Below are 16,874 nucleotides of genomic sequence, written 5' to 3' on the forward strand. Positions count from 1 at the left end.
TGGGTGTTGTGTGACTGTGGGGTGTGGGTGTTGTGTGACTGTGGGTGTTGTGTGACTGTGGGTGTTGTGTGACTGTGGGGGTGTGGGTGTTGTGTGACTGTGGGGTGTGGGTGTTGTGTGACTGTGGGTGTTGTGTGACTGTGGGTGTTGTGTGACTGTGGAGGGTGTGGGTGTTGTGTGACTGAGGGGTGTGGGTGTTGTGTGACTGGGATGTGTGGGTGTTGTGTGACTGTGGGGTGTGGGTGTTGTGTGACTGTGGGGTGTGGGTGTTGTGTGACTGTGGGGTGTGGGTGTTGTGTGACTGGGATGTGTGGGTGCTGTGTGACTGTGGGGTGTGGGTGTTGTGTGACTGTGGGGTGTGGGTGTTGTTTGACTGGGATGTGTGGGTGTTGTGTGACTGTGGAGGGTGTGGGTGTTGTGTGACTGGGATGTGTGGGTGTTGTGTGACTGTGGGGGTGTGGGTGTTGTGTGACTGTGGGGGTGTGGTTGTTGTGTGACTGTGGAGGGTGTGGGTGTTGTGTGACTGTGGGGTGTGGGTGTTGTGTGACTGTGGGGTGTGGGTGTTATGTGACTGTGGGGGTGTGGGTGTTGTGTGACTGTGGGGGTGTGGGTGTTGTGTGACTGTGGGATGTGGGTGTTGTGTGACTGTGGAGGGTGTGGGTGTTGTGTGACTGTGGGGTGTGGGTGTTGTGTGACTGTGGGGTGTGGGTGTTATGTGACTGTGGAGGTGTGGGTGTTGTGTGACTGTGGGGGTGTGGGTGTTGTGTGACTGGAGGGTGTGGGTGTTGTGTGAATGGGATGTGTGGGTGTTGTGTGACTGTAGGGGTGTGGGTGTTGTGTGACTGTGGGGTGTGGGTGTTGTGTGATTGTGGAGGGTGTGGGTGTTGTGTGACTGTGGGGTGTGGGTGTTGTGTGACTGAGGGGTGTGGGTGTTGTGTGACTGGGGAGGGTGTGGGTGTTGTGTGACTGGGATGTGTGGGTGTTGTGTGACTGTGGGGTGTGGGTGTTGTGTGACTGTAGGGGTGTGGGTGTTGTGTGACTGTGGGGTGTGGGTGTTGTGTGATTGTGGTGTGAGTAATGTGTGACTGAGGGGTGTGGGTGTTGTGTGATTGTGGAGGGTGTGGGTGTTGTGTGACTGGGATGTGTGTGGGTGTTGTGTGACTGTGGGAGTGTGGGTGTTGTGTGACTGTAGGGGTGTGGGTGTTGTGTGACTGTGGGGTGTGGGTGTTGTGTGACTGAGGGGTGTGGGTGTTGTGTGACTGTGGAGGGTGTGGGTGTTGTGTGACTGGGATGTGTGGGTGCTGTGTGACTGGGATGTGTGTGGGTGTTGTGTGACTGGGATGTGTGTGGGTGTTGTGTGACTGAGGGGTGTGGGTGTTGTGTGACTGGGATGTGTGGGTGTTGTGTGACTGTGGGGTGTGGGTGTTGTGTGACTGTGGGGTGTGGGTGTTGTGTGACTGTGGAGGGTGTGGGTGTTGTGTGACTGGGATGTGTGGGTGCTGTGTGACTGTGGGGTGTGGGTGTTGTGTGACTGTGGGGTGTGGGTGTTGTTTGACTGGGATGTGTGGGTGTTGTGTGACTGTGGAGGGTGTGGGTGTTGTGTGACTGGGATGTGTGGGTGTTGTGTGACTGTGGGGGTGTGGGTGTTGTGTGACTGTGGGGGTGTGGTTGTTGTGTGACTGTGGAGGGTGTGGGTGTTGTGTGACTGGGATGTGTGGGTGTTGTGTGACTGTGGGGTGTGGGTGTTGTGTGACTGTGGGGTGTGGGTGTTGTGTGACTGTGGGGTGTGGGTGTTATGTGACTGTGGGGGTGTAGGTGTTGTGTGACTGTGGGGGTGTGGGTGTTGTGTGACTGTGGGGTGTGGGTGTTGTGTGACTGTGGAGGGTGTGGGTGTTGTGTGACTGTGGGGTGTGGGTGTTGTGTGACTGTGGGGTGTGGGTGTTATGTGACTGTGGAGGTGTGGGTGTTGTGTGACTGTGGGGGTGTGGGTGTTGTGTGACTGTGGAGGGTGTGGGTGTTGTGTGAATGGGATGTGTGGGTGTTGTGTGACTGTGGGGTGTGGGTGTTGTGTGACTGTAGGGGTGTGGGTGTTGTGTGACTGTGGGGTGTGGGTGTTGTGTGATTGTGGAGGGTGTGGGTGTTGTGTGACTGTGGGGTGTGGGTGTTGTGTGACTGAGGGGTGTGGGTGTTGTGTGACTGGGGAGGGTGTGGGTGTTGTGTGACTGGGATGTGTGGGTGTTGTGTGACTGTGGGGTGTGGGTGTTGTGTGACTGTAGGGGTGTGGGTGTTGTGTGACTGTGGGGTGTGGGTGTTGTGTGATTGTGGTGTGAGTAATGTGTGACTGAGGGGTGTGGGTGTTGTGTGATTGTGGAGGGTGTGGGTGTTGTGTGACTGGGATGTGTGTGGGTGTTGTGTGACTGTGGGAGTGTGGGTGTTGTGTGACTGTAGGGGTGTGGGTGTTGTGTGACTGTGGGGTGTGGGTGTTGTGTGACTGAGGGGTGTGGGTGTTGTGTGACTGTGGAGGGTGTGGGTGTTGTGTGACTGGGATGTGTGTGGGTGTTGTGTGACTGTGGGAGTGTGGGTGTTGTGTGACTGGGATGTGTGTGGGTGGTGTGTGACTGGGATGTGTGTGGGTGTTGTGTGACTGGGATGTGTGGGTGTTGTGTGACTGTGGAGGGTGTGGGTGTTGTGTGACTGGGATGTGTGTGGGTGTTGTGTGACTGAGGGGTGTGGGTGTTGTGTGACTGGGATGTGTGGGTGTTGTGTGACTGTGGGGTGTGGGTGTTGTGTGACTGTGGGGTGTGGGTGTTGTGTGACTGTGGAGGGTGTGGGTGTTGTGTGACTGGGATGTGTGGGTGCTGTGTGACTGTGGGGTGTGGGTGTTGTGTGACTGTGGGGTGTGGGTGTTGTTTGACTGGGATGTGTGGGTGTTGTGTGACTGTGGAGGGTGTGGGTGTTGTGTGACTGGGATGTGTGGGTGTTGTGTGACTGTGGGGGTGTGGGTGTTGTGTGACTGTGGGGGTGTGGTTGGTGTGTGACTGTGGAGGGTGTGGGTGTTGTGTGACTGGGATGTGTGGGTGCTGTGTGACTGTGGGGTGTGGGTGTTGTGTGACTGTGGGGTGTGGGTGTTGTTTGACTGGGATGTGTGGGTGTTGTGTGACTGTGGAGGGTGTGGGTGTTGTGTGACTGGGATGTGTGGGTGTTGTGTGACTGTGGGGTGTGGGTGTTGTGTGACTGTGGGGTGTGGGTGTTGTGTGACTGTGGAGGGTGTGGGTGTAGTGTGACTGTGGGGTGTGGGTGTTGTGTGACTGTGGGGTGTGGGTGTTATGTGACTGTGGGGGTGTGGGTGTTGTGTGACTGTGGGGGTGTGGGTGTTGTGTGACTGTGGAGGGTGTGGGTGTTGTGTGACTGGGATGTGTGGGTGTTGTGTGACTGTGGGGTGTGGGTGTTGTGTGACTGTAGGGGTGTGGGTGTTGTGTGACTGTGGGGTGTGGGTGTTGTGTGATTGTGGTGTGAGTAATGTGAGACTGAGGGGTGTGGGTGTTGTGTGATTGTGGAGGGTGTGGGTGTTGTGTGACTGGGATGTGTGTGGGTGTTGTGTGACTGTGGGAGTGTGGGTGTTGTGTGACTGTGGGGTGTGGGTGTTGTGTGACTGAGGGGTGTGGGTGTTGTGTGACTGTGGAGGGTGTGGGTGTTGTGTGACTGGGATGTGTGTGGGTGTTGTGTGACTGTGGGGGTGTGGGTGTTGTGTGACTGGGATGTGTGTGGGTGTTGTGTGACTGGGATGTGTGGGTGTTGTGTGACTGGGATGTGTGTGGGTGGTGTGTGACTGGGATGTGTGTGGGTGTTGTGTGACTGGGATGTGTGGGTGTTGTGTGACTGTGGGGTGTGGGTGTTGTGTGACTGTGGGGTGTGGGTGTTGTGTGACTGGGATGTGTGTGGGTGTTGTGTGACTGTGGGGTGTGGGTGTTGTGTGACTGGGATGTGTGTGTGTGTGTTGTGTGACTTTGGGGTGTGGGTGTTGTGTGACTGGGATGTGTGTGGGTGTTGTGTGACTGTGGGGTGTGGGTGTTGTGTGACTGTGGGGTGTGGGTGTTGTGTGACTGGGATGTGTGTGGGTGTTGTGTGACTGTGGGGTGTGGGTGTTGTGTGACTGTGGGATGTGGGTGTTGTGTGACTGTGGGGTGTGGGTGTTGTGTGACTGGGATGTGTGTGGGTGTTTTGTGACTGTGGGGTGTGGGTGTTGTGGGGGTGTGGGTGTTGTGTGACTGGGGGGTGTGGGTGTTGTGTGACTGGGATGTGTGTGGGTGTTGTGTGACTGGGGTGTGGATGTTGTGTGACTGTAGGGTGTGGGTGTTGTGTGACTGGGATGTGTGTGGGTGTTGTGTGACTGTGGGGGTGTGGGTGTTGTGTGACAGTGGGTTTTGTGTGACTGGTATGTTTTCTTCTTCTTCCTCGTTCGCCTCCCATTAGATAAGCAGCCTGGTGTCCTCGATGAAGGCTGCCGTCTGTTGCAGCTCCTCCAGGGTGCCGTACAGTTTGGCTTCCACTGCTGTCGGTGTTGGCCAGTACTTCCTCCTGGATGCTGCATGCATCCTACAGTCTTGAAGGATGTGGTTGGTTGTCATTGATTCCTCACCACAAGGGCACTTTCCACTCTGTCCAATGCCAAATGTTATGTGCATGTGGTGGAGCAGGTGGTTGTGTCCAGTCCTCAGTCGGAAGATCTTGACCTGTTCCCGTCATTCCAGCAAATGGTATGTCTTCTGGGTTATATCTGGGGTGCTGGAGGCGCCACTTTATTCCTTGCTGTGCCTTGATGATTGTCTTGATTTCATCATATGACACCAGTTTGTTGGCCTGCTCCTGTGCACCGTCTTTTGCCAGAATGTCCGCTTTTTCATTGCTTCTTTTGCCACAGTGTACTGGTACCTATTGTATCACCACTTTCTCCACTCTGGCACTCAGGGCAACAAGGGCTGAAGTGAGATGGTTCTGTTCTTTGCAGCGGGAGTTCTTGAGGGCTTCAAGTATGGAGAGAGCGTCTGAGAACACCACCACCTGCCTTGTTGTTCTTGTGGAGTTCTGCGAGACTGTTGTGGCTGCCTCACAGAGGGCTTGTCGCTCAGCTCGGAAGTTGGTGGAGTATTTTCCTGTTGGGATTGCAATTTCTTCATCTCCATCTTTGTATCGGAGGAAGATTCCAGCCCCACCATCCCTCTTTGCTTCTGTGGCGGAGCCATCTGTAAAGACATGGGTCCAGTCTTCCTGGGGGTACTGGTTGCAGATGTACTCCATGGCCAGGGCCTTTCTTTGGGTGTCTGACTGTGTTCCTTTCTTCTCCACTCTGGGAATGCTGGTGACGACTGTTGGGAACACTTGCCTCTTCCAAGATGGGTGGGTCACATTTGCCGGGATAGGCTTTGCTTCGTGTTTCATCATGACTGGGGTTTGTCTTTCAAGGCGTCTTGACTGGTGGATGAAGCTGCCTCTTTTCAGCCGGCTCTTGGTGGGTCTGCTCATTCTGTTGTTCATTGGATGGTTTTCAAGGCGTTTGAATTTTGCTGCCTGGATGAGGATCTTTGTGTCCCTTCTGTCCTCCAATGACTGTAGCCCAGTGGTCTCCTCCATCTTCAGGATTAGGGTGGATCTCATGGCGCCAGTTACGACACGCTGAGCTTGGTTCTGTATCTTGCTGAGATGGTCGAGGTTAGACTTTGCAGCTGATGCCCATGCTGATGTCCTGTACTCAACTACAGGTCGGACTCTCCCCATATAGAGTCTCTTTAGGATACGTTCATCACCCCCCCAGTCCGTCCCTCTTCATGGTCGCCAGTCTCAGCTTGGCCCTGCTACAGCATCCGGTGATGTGCTGTTTCTAAGTGAGCCTGCCGTCAAAGGTCACTCCCAGGTAGGTAGGTGTGGGTTCCTCTGCAAGCCTTTGGTTGTTCAGTGTCAACTTCGCCTCTTGCTTCTTGCTGGATAGGCTGAAGACTGTGTAGGTTGTTTTGCTTGAGTTGACAGAGACAAGCCATTCCTTGGTCCAGTTGCTGATCTTGTTGAGTGCAGTCTGGAGGCGTACCTGTGCTGTAGTGATGTACTCTTCAGAGCACCAGAGTACCAGGTCATCTGCGTAGATCGCTCCTCTGACCCCTCTTGACAGTTCTCTGACGATGTCATCTATGAAGATGAGGAACAGCGTTGGCGAAAGGACTCCTCCTTGTGGTACTCCCTGTCTCAGTACCTTCTTCTTGCTCTTCTGGCCCTGAATCTTGACTTGGGCTTGGCGGTTGTGTAGGTACTGGCTGATCCAGGTGTACATCCTCCCAGACACACCACATCGCTGTAGTTTGAGCCTGAGTCCGTCCTTCCAGACTTTGTCAATCCAGACAGCAAGCATGTTCTTCTTTTCTTGGAATGTGTCCTCAATGCTTTGAGCGATGAATGTGATCTGGTCTTCTGTTGATCTGTGTTGGCGGACGCCTGCCTGTTCAGGACTCAGCAGCTGATACTCGTGCCAGACAAGCCTAGTGTTGACAAGTCTCTCCATCAGCTTTCCTAAGCAGCTTGTAAGGCTGATGGGTCTGTAGCTGTCAGCCTTCGACTTGTCCTTTCCCTTTTTGGGATGTGTGTGGGTGTTGTGTGACTGTGGGGGTGGGTGTTGTTTGACTGTGGGGGATGTGGGTGTTGTTTGACTGTGGGGGATGTGGGTGTTGTGTGACTGGGATGTGTGTGTTGTGTGACTGGGATGTGTGGGTGTTGTTTGACTGAGGGGTGGGGGTGTTGTGTGACTGTAGGGGTGTGGGTGTTGTGTGACTGTGGGGTGTGGGTGTTGTGTGACTGTAGGGGTGGGGGTGTTGTGTGACTGTAGGTGTGTTGGTGTTGTGTGACTGAGGGGTGGGGGTGTTGTGTGACTGAGGGGTGGGGGTGTTGTGTGACTGTAGGGGTGTGGGTGTTGTGTGACTGTAGGGGTGTGGGTGTTGTGTGACTGTGGGTGTTGTGTGACTGAGGGGTGGGGGTGTTGTGTGACTGAGGGGTGGGGGTGTTGTGTGACTGAGGGGTGGGGGTGTTGTGTGACTGTAGGGGTGTGGGTGTTGTGTGACTGTGGGTGTTGTGTGACTGAGGGGTGGGGGTGTTGTGTGACAGAGGGGTGAGGGTGTTGTGTGACTGTGGGGTGGGGGTGTTGTGTGACTGTAGGGGTGTGGGTGTTGTGTGACTGAGGGGTGGGGGTGTTGTTTGACTGGGATGTGTGGGTGTTGTGTGACTGAGGGGTGGGGGTGTTGTTTGACTGAGGGGTGGGGGTGTTGTGTGACTGAGGGGTGGGGGTGTTGTTTGACTGAGGGGTGGGGGTGTTGTGTGACTGTGGGTGTTGTGTGACTATGGGGGTGTGGGTGTTGTGTGACTGTGGGGTGTGGGTGTTGTGTGACTGAGGGGTGGGGGTGTTGTGACTGTGGGGTGGGGGTGTTGTGTGACTGAGGGGACGGGGTGTTGTGTGACTGAGGGGTCGGGGTGTTGTGTGACTGAAGGGTGGGGGTGTTGTGTGACTGAGGGGACGGGGTGTTGTGTGACTGAGGGGACGGGGTGTTGTGTGACTGAGGGGTCGGGGTGTTGTGTGACTGAAGGGTGGGGGTGTTGTGTGACTGAGGGGTGGGGGTGTTGTGTGACTGTGGGGTGGGGGTGTTGTGCGACTGAAGGGTGGGGGTGTTGTGTGACTGAGGGGTGGGGGTGTTGTGTGACTGAAGGGTGGGGGTGTTGTGTGACTGAGGGGTGGGGGTGTTGTGTGACTGAAGGGTGGGGGTGTTGTGTGACTTTGGGGTGGGGGTGTTGTGTGACTGTGGGGTGTGGGTGTTGTGTGACTGTGGGTGTTGTGTGACTGAGGGGTGGGGGTGTTGTGTGACTGTGGGGTGGGGGTGTTGTGTGACTGTGGGTGTTGTGTGAATGAGGGGTGGGGGTGTTGTGTGACTGTGGGTGTTGTGTGAATGAGGGGTGGGGGTGTTGTGACTGAGGGGTGGGGGTGTTGTGTGACTGTGGGGTGTGGGTGTTGTGTGACTGTAGGGGTGTGGGTGTTGTGTGACTGGGATGTGTTGGTGTTGTGTGACTGAGGGGTGGGGGTGTTGTTTGACTGAGGGGTGTGGGTGTTGTGTGACTGTGGGTGTTGTGTGAATGAGGGGTGGGGGTGTTGTGACTGAGGGGTGGGGGTGTTGTGTGACTGTGGGGTGTGGGTGTTGTGTGACTGTGGGGTGTGGGTGTTGTGTGACTGTAGGGGTGTGGGTGTTGTGTGACTGTAGGGGTGTGGGTGTTGTGTGACTGGGATGTGTTGGTGTTGTGTGACTGAGGGGTGGGGGTGTTGTTTGACTGAGGGGCGGGGGTGTTGTGTGACTGTGGGTGTTGTGTGACTGTGGGGGTGTGGGTGTTGTGTGACTGTGGGGGTGTGGGTGTTGTGTGACTGTGGGGGTGGGGGTGTTGTGTGACTGTAGGGGTGGGGGTGTTGTGTGACTGTGGGGTGTGGGTGTTGTGTGACTGTGGGGTGGGGGTGTTGTGACTGTGGGGTGGGGGTGTTGTGACTGTGGGGTGGGGGTGTTGTGTGACTGAGGGGTGGGGGTGTTGTGTGACTTTGGGGTGGGGGTGTTGTGACTGTGGGGTGGGGGTGTTGTGTGACTGAGGGGTGTGGGTGTTGTGTGACTGTGGGTTTTGTGTGACTGTGGGGTGGGGGTGTTGTGTGACTGTGGGGTGGGGGTATGGGTGTTGTGTGACTGTGGGTGTTGTGTGACTGTGGGGTGTGGGTGTTGTGTGACTGTGGGGTGTGGGTGTTGTGTGACTGTGGGGTGGGGGTGTTGTGTGACTGTGGGGTGGGGGTGTTGTGTGACTATGAGGGTATGGGTGTTTTGTGACTGTGGGGTGGGGGTGTGGGTGTTGTGTAACTGTTGGGGTATGGGTGTTGTGTGACTGTGGGGGTGTGGGTGTTGTGTGACTTCGGGGGTGTGGGTGTTGTGTGACTGTTGGGTGGGTGTGTGTGTGTTGTGTGACTGTTAGGGTATGGGTGTTGTGTGACTGGGGGTGTGGGTGTTGTGTGACTGTGGGTGTGTGTGTGTTGTGTGACTGTGGGTGTGTGTGGGTGTTGTGTGACTGTGGGGGGTGTTGGTGTTGTGTGACTATGGGGGGTGTGGGTGTTGTGTTTCAGTTTCTTAAGGAGACGTCACTGTGTTTAGGTAAATCCATAATCACTTCATGAAATCTGCTAGGCATAAGTCTGGCCAGTCACATTAACCAACACGCTTAATGAGGCCCTGAGTGCATGCATACAAATTGTTAAAATGATAGGTATAGACCTTGGAGTGGATTTCTGCATGCATACAAATTGTTAAAATGATAGGTATAGACCTGTTGGAATGGATTTCTGCTACAGAACTTTGCCCGAGGATAACACTTACATTGCCATGAACCAAGTGTGTGTTGCAGACAGGACCTGGGTTTTTCATCTTACCTAAAAGACTAGACATTGGTTTTCCAGTCAAACTTGGGAGAATGAACAATAGCGGCATTTGAACCCAGACCGTCAGGGACTCTGTATTGGCAGATGAGTGTCTTAACCATTCTGCCACCAGCCTCCCTAAAGGGTGTAGTGTGACTGAATGTGGGGGTGTGAGTTTTGTGTTGGTGTGTCTGTGTCTCTCAGCTGCAGACTCTGTGTCAGTGTGTGTCTGTGTTTCTCAGCTGCAGACTGTGTGTCTGTGTCTCTCAGCTACAGACTGTGTGTCTGTGTCTCTCAGCTACAGACTGTGTGTCTGTGTTTCTCAGCTGCAGACTGTGTGTCTGTGTCTCTCAGCTGCAGACTCTGTGTCAGTGTGTGTCTGTGTCTCTCAGCTACAGACTGTGTGTCTGTGTTTCTCAGCTGCAGACTGTGTGTCTGTGTCTCTCAGCTGCAGACTGTGTGTCTGTGTCTCTCAGCTATAGACTGTGTGTCTGTGTCTCTCAGCTGCAGACTGTGTGTCTGTGTCTCTCAGCTACAGACTGTGTGTCTGTGTCTCTCAGCTACAGACTGTGTCTGTGTTTCTCAGCTGCAGACTGTGTGTCTGTGTCTCTCAGCTGCAGACTGTGTGTCTGTGTTTCTCAGCTGCAGACTCTGTGTCAGTGTGTGTCTGTGTTTCTCAGCTGCAGACTCCGTGTCAGTGTGTGTCTGTGTCTCTCAGCTGCAGACTGTGTGTCTGTGTCTCTCAGCTGCAGACTCTGTGTCAGTGTGTGTTTGTGTCTCTCAGCTGCAGACTCCGTGTCAGTGCGTCGCCTGACTGGGTTCAGAAACAGGACCCTGATTGTGGGTGTTGTGTGTGTGACATTGTGGGGGTGGGGGGGGTGTCTGTGTGTGGTCATGTGATTGTGTGTGTGACATTGTGGAGGTGGGGTTGGGGGATGTTGTGTGTCTGTGTGTGGTCATGTGATTGTGTGTGTGACATTGTGGAGGTGGGGGATGTTGTGTCTCTGTGTGTGGGCGTGTGATCGTGTGTGTGACATTGTGGAGGTGGGGGATGTTGTGTCTCTGTGTGTGGGCGTGTGATCGTGTGTGTGACATTGTGGGGGTGGGGGTGATTGTGTCTCTGTGTGTGGGCATGTGATTGTGTGTGTGACACTTTGGGGGTGGGGGTGGGTGTTGTGTGTGGGCGTGTGATTGTGTGTGTGACTTTGTGGGGGTGGGGGCGATTGTGTCTCTGTGTGTGGGCATGTGATTGTGTGTGTGACATCGTGGGGGTGGGTGTTTGTGTATCTGTGTGTGGGTGTGTGATTGTGAGTGTGATATTGTGGGGGTGGGGGATGTTGTTTCTCTGTGTGTGGGTGTGTAATTGTGTGTAGGACATTGTCAGGGTGGGGGTGGGTGTTGTGTGTGTCTCTGTGTGTGGGCATGTGATTGTGTGTGTGATATTGTGGGGGTGGGGGATGATGTGTCTCCCTGTGTGGGCGTGTGTGTGACATTGTGGGGATGGGGGATGTTGTGTCTCTGTGTGTGGGCGTGTGGTTATGTGTTTGACATTGTGAGGGTGGGAGATGATGTGTTTTTCTGTGTGTGTGTGTGGCATTGTGTATGTGTGTGTGTGTGACAGATACTGAGCAAGGAGAGAAGTGAAGGAGCAGAGAAGCAGGGAGAACAGGACAAAGCCCTGCGCGACATGAAGAGCACCATTGAGACGCTGACTGCTGACCTCAGTTGTAAGTGCTGCCTGTTGGCGGTGGTGGGCACAGGTTGGATCAATTCATGATGTAGGATAAGCCATTCTGTGGATAAAGCCATCCTGTAGGATAAGGCCATCCTGTGGGCTAAAGCTTTCCTGTATGTAAGATAAATCTATGGTGTAGGATAGAGCCATCCTGTAGGGTAAATCTATGGTACAGGACAAAGCCATCCTGTAGGGTAAATCTATGGTGTAAGATAGAGCCATCCTGTAGGATAACTCTATGGTACAGGACAAAGCCATCATGTAGGATAAGGCTATCCTGTGGGCTAAAGCTTTCCTGTATGTAAGATAAATCTATGGTGTAGGATAGAGCCATCCTGTAGGATAAATCTATGGTACAGGACAAAGCCATCCTGTAGGATAAAGCTGTGGTGTTGGATAAAGCCATCCTGTGGGATAAAGTTATGGTGTCAGATAAAGCCACCCTATAGGACAAAGTTATGGTACAGGACAAAGCCATCCTGTAGGATAAAGCTGTATTGTTGTAGGATAAATCCATCCTGTAGGACAAAGCCATCCTGTAGGATAAAGCTATGGTGTAGGATAAAGCTGTATTGTTGTAGGATAAAGCCATCCTGTAGGACAAAGACATCCTGTAGGATAAAGCCATGTTGTAGGATAAAGTTATGGTACAGGACAAAGCCATCCTGTAGGGTAAAGCTGTGGTTTAGGATAAAGCCATCATGTAGGATAAAGTTATGATGTACAATAGAGCCATCCTGTAAGACAAAGCCACCCTGTAGGATAAAACTGTGGTGTAGGATAAACTAAAAGCCATCCTGTAGGATAAAGTAATGATGTAGGATAAAGCCATCCTGTAGGATGAGGCTATGGTGTAGGATAAAACCATACTGTAGGATAAATCTATGGTGTAGGATAAAGCCATCCTGTGGGATAAAGCTATCCTGTTGGATAAAGCCATGGTGTAGGATAAAGCCATCCTGTAGGATAAAGCCATCCTGTTGGATAAAGCCATCCTGTAGGATAAAGCCATCCTGTTGGATAAAGCCATCCTGTGGGATAAAGTTATGGTGTGGGATAAAACTATGGTGTGGGATAACGTTATGGTGTAGGATAAAGCCATCCTGCGGGATAAAGCTGTGGTGTAGGATAAAGCCATCCTGTGGGATAAAATTATGGTGTGGGATACAGCTATGGTGTAGGATAAAGCCATCCTATGGGATAAAATTATGGTGTGGGATACAGCTGTGGTGTAGGATAAAGCCATCCTATGGGATAAAGTTATGGTGTAGGATAAAGCCATCCTGTAGGATAAAGCTGTGTTGTAGGATAAAATCATCCTGTAGTACAAAGCCATCCTCTACGATAAAGCCACCGTGTTGGATAAAGCCATCCTGTAGGATATAGCTATGGTGTAGGATAAAGCCATCCTGTAGGATAAAGCTGTGTTGTAGGATAAAATCATCCTGTAGGACAAAGCCATCCTCTACGATAAAGCCATCGTGTTGGATAAAGCCATCCTGTAGGATATAACTATGGTTTTAGGATAAAGCCATCCTGTAGGATAAAGCTGTGTTGTAGGATAAAATCATCCTGAAGGACAAAGCCATCCTCTACGATAAAGCCATCGTGTTGGATAAAGCCATCCTGTAGGATATAACTATGGTTTTAGGATAAAGCCATCCTGTAGGATAAAGCTGTGTTGTAGGATAAAATCATCCTGAAGGACAAAGCCATCCTCTACGATAAAGCCATCGTGTTGGATAAAGCCATCCTGTAGGATATAACTATGGTTTTAGGATAAAGCCATCCTGTAGGATAAAGCTGTGTTGTAGGATAAAATCATCCTGAAGGACAAAGCCATCCTCTACGATAAAGCCATCGTGTTGGATAAAGCCATCCTGTAGGATATAACTATGGTGTAGGATAAAGCCATCCTGTGAATAAAGCCATCCTGTATGTGAGATAAATCTTTGGTGTAGGATAAAGCCATGTTGTGGGATAAAGTCATCATGTAGGATAAGGCTGACGTGTAGGATAAAGTCATTGTTAAGGATAGAATCATTGTGTAGGATAAAACCATCCTGTGGGATAAAGTCATTTTGTGGGATAGAGCTATGGTGTGGGATAAAGCATGGTGTGGGATAATACAGAACATTGAATAAAGCCATGGTGTAGGATAACGAGAACAGATTGGATAAAGCTGTGGTGTAGTATAAAGCCATGGTGTCGCATAATACAGAACAGATTGGATAAAGCCATGGTGTAGCATAATACAGAACAGATAGTATAAAGCCATGGTGTCGCATAATACAGAACAGATTGGATAAAGCCATGGTGTCGCATAATACAGAACAGATTGGATAAAGCCATGGTGTTGCATAATACAGAACAGATTGGATAAAGCCATGGTGTCGCATAATACAGAACAGATTGGATAAAGCCATGGTGTAGCATAATACAGAACACTGAACAAATTGGATAAAGCTGTGGTGTTATATAAAGCCATGGTATTGCATGATACAGAACAGATTGGATAAAGCCATGGTGTAGCATAATACAGAACACTGAACAAATTGGATAAAGCTGTGGTGTAGTATAAAGCCATGGTGTTGCATAATACAGAACAGATTGGATAAAGCCATGGTGTAGCATAATACAGAACAGATTGGATAAAGCCATGGTGTAGCATAATACAGAACACTGAACAGATTGGATAAAGCTATGGTGTAATATAAAGCCATGGTGTAGCATAATACAGAACAGATTGGATAAAGCCATGGTGTAGCATAATACAGAACAGATTGGATAAAGCCGTGATGTAGCTTAATACAGAACAGATTGAATAAAGCCGTGATGGAGTGTTATGTGGATCACTCCACACACTCCAGTACCTCCTTGAAACAAACCGAACTTAGCTGAGGAGTATGAAGTGATGGAAAACAGTTGAGTATTCTTTCCAAAGGGAACAGGTTTCTGCTGGCAGTGAAAGGGAAGAGTTCCAAAGGAACAGGTTTCTGCTGGCAGTGATAGGGAAGAGTTCCAAAGGAACAGGTTTCTGCTGGCAGTGATAGGGAAGAGTTCCAAAGGAACAGGTTTCTGCTGGCAGTGAGGGGAAGAGTTCCAGAGGAACAGGTTTCTGCTGGCAGTGAGGGGAAGAGTTCCAAAGGAGCAGGTTTCTGCTGGCAGTGAGGGGAAGAGTTCCAAAGGAACAGGTTTCTGTTGGCAGTGATAAGGAAGAGTTCCAAAGGAACAGGTTTCTGCTGGCAGTGAGGGGAAGAGTTCCAAAGGAACAGGTTTCTGCTGGCAGTGAGGGGAAGAGTTCCAAAGGAACAGGTTTCTGCTGGCAGTGATAGGGTTCCAAAGGAACAGGTTTCTGCTGGCAGTGAGGGGAAGAGTTCCAAAGGAACAGGTTTCTGCTGGCAGTGATAGGGTTCCAAAGGAACAGGTTTCTGCTGGCAGTGAGGGGAAGAGTTCCAAAGGAACAGGTTTCTGCTGGCAGTGAGGGGAAGAGTTCCAAAGGAACAGGTTTCTGCTGGCAGTGATAGGGAAGAGTTCCAAAGAAACAGGTTTCTGTTGGCAGTGATAGAAAAGAGTTCCAAAGGAACAGGTTTCTATTGGCAGTGATAGGGAAGAGTTCCAAAGGAACAGGTTTCTGTTGGCATAAATAGGGAAGAGTTCCAAAGGAACAGGTTTCTGTTGGCAGTGATAAGGAAGAGTTCCAAAGGAACAGGTTTCTGCTGGCAGTGAGGGGAAGAGTTCCAAAGGAACAGGTTTCTGCTGGCAGTGAAGGAAAGTGGAGAGTATGAAGTGATAGGGAAGAGTTCCAAAGGAACAGGTTTCTGTTGGCATAAATAGGGAAGAGTTCCAAAGGAACAGGTTTCTGTTGGCAGTGATAAGGAAGAGTTCCAAAGGAACAGGTTTCTGCTGGCAGTGAGGGGAAGAGTTCCAAAGGAACAGGTTTCTGTTGGCAGTAATAGGGAAGAGTTGCAAAGGAACAGGTTTCTGCTGGCAGTGAGGGGAAGAGTTCCAAAGGAACAGGTTTCTGCTGGCAGTGAGGGGAAGAGTTCCAAAGGAACAGGTTTCTGCTGGCAGTGAGGGGAAGAGTTCCAAAGGAACAGGTTTCTGCTGGCAGTGAAGGAAAGTGGAGAGTATGAAGTGATGGCGGAGTTCCAAAGGGAACATTGCACAGTCTGTGATCCTTGCAATGCTAATATCAAATCTATATTTTGAAAACAAACAAATTGAATTCACCACTTGATCATGTTTACTCCTGTTACTCTAGTCAAGGCAGGCAGAGCTAAGAGTTGTCCTGACAGCGGAGAGTTATCCCCTCACATTTTGCTTCGCTGGTTACCATGGTACTGACTGCTAACCCCTCATCAGTAAATGGCTGCCACCTCACGGAGATAAGACAGAATCCATTTTCAGTAAAGAGCTGTCACCTCACAGAGATAAGACAGAATCCATCTTAAGTAGAGGACTGTCACCTCACAGAGATTAGACAGAATCCATCTTATCAGTAAAGGGCTGTCACCTCACAGAGATAAGACAGAATCCATCTTATCAGTAAAGGGCTGTCACCTCACAGAGATAAGACAGAGTCCATCTTATCAGTAAAGGGCTGTCACCTCACAGAGATAAGACAGAATCCATCTTGTCAGTAAAGGGCTGTCACCTCACAGAGATACGACAATCCATCTTATCAGTAAAGGGCTCTCACAGTTTCTTCAGGAAAGTGCTGAATTCAGACATCTTCTTGTTTGATATGGTGTTCCCCAAGGTTCAGTTCTTGGTCCAGTGCAATTAAGTCTGTACACTCAGCCCCTAACATCATCAGCGAACATTGATGTCATTTTCACAAGTTTGCAGATGACACCCAGCTCACAAAAGCTTCTTCCCCAAGTTCTTTTGCTATCTTTCACAAAAAAAACCATGGAGATGTGCATTGTTGCAGTGAAGGAATGGATACTGACTAACAAGCTCAGACACAATGATGTCAAGACAGAAGCCATGCTGGTAGGCTCTTGGTCTGCTTTGTCATGTCTCGGACCATTCCTTGGCTGTCTGCAATGCTGTTGTCAACTTTCAAACTTCCGTCAGAAACCTGGGTGCATACTTTGATTCAGCTCTGTCTATGCATGACCATGTCAGTAATTTTTGCAAAACTGCAAACTTCCAACTGAGAAAAATCCATACCATTCAAACATATCTGACTGTTGAAGCAACCTCTCAGCTTGTCTTGAACAATGCTACCAGTCGTTCTCAAAAAGTCAAAAAAAGATCATGTTATCCCTCTCTTGCGTCAGCTTCATTGGTTGCCCATCCATTATAGAATTCAGTACAAAATTGGCATATTGGCTTGTCACCACTTTGAAGGCTCCTTCCCGTCTTACTTCTGTCCTTCATATTTACACTCCATCCTGTTCTCTTAGGTCTTCTGGAGAAAAGCTCCTTCGAGTCCCCAAAGTCTCTTCAAAGATATTTGGTCATATGGCTTTTTGGCATCAAGTGCCCTCTGTTTGGAATTCTCTTCCTCTGGATCTCCCGCAGTCACCAACTCTGTCCTCTTTCAAAAATAAATTGAAAACCCACCTGTTCAAAATGGCCTTTGGATGTGATGAAGCATAGTTCTTTGTCTCATCCCACCCTCTGCACTCCCCTTGTATCCCCCCACCATTGTAGTAT

General features: G+C 50.8%; 1 protein-coding gene across 1 annotated transcript in view; it reads left to right on the forward strand.

Moving 5' to 3' along the window:
- The window catches only part of LOC143285664 (kinesin-like protein KIF15), a 185,469-nt gene that overhangs the window by 106,104 nt on the left and 62,491 nt on the right, over nt 1-16,874 (forward strand). The window contains exon 20 of the mRNA XM_076593060.1: nt 11,094-11,199. Coding sequence (XP_076449175.1) covers nt 11,094-11,199 — 106 coding nt within the window. The remainder of the gene's footprint in view (nt 1-11,093; nt 11,200-16,874) is intronic.

The sequence above is a fragment of the Babylonia areolata genome, chromosome 9 (assembly GCF_041734735.1).
Source record: "Babylonia areolata isolate BAREFJ2019XMU chromosome 9, ASM4173473v1, whole genome shotgun sequence".
In the NCBI taxonomy this organism is placed as follows: domain Eukaryota; kingdom Metazoa; phylum Mollusca; class Gastropoda; order Neogastropoda; family Buccinidae; genus Babylonia; species Babylonia areolata.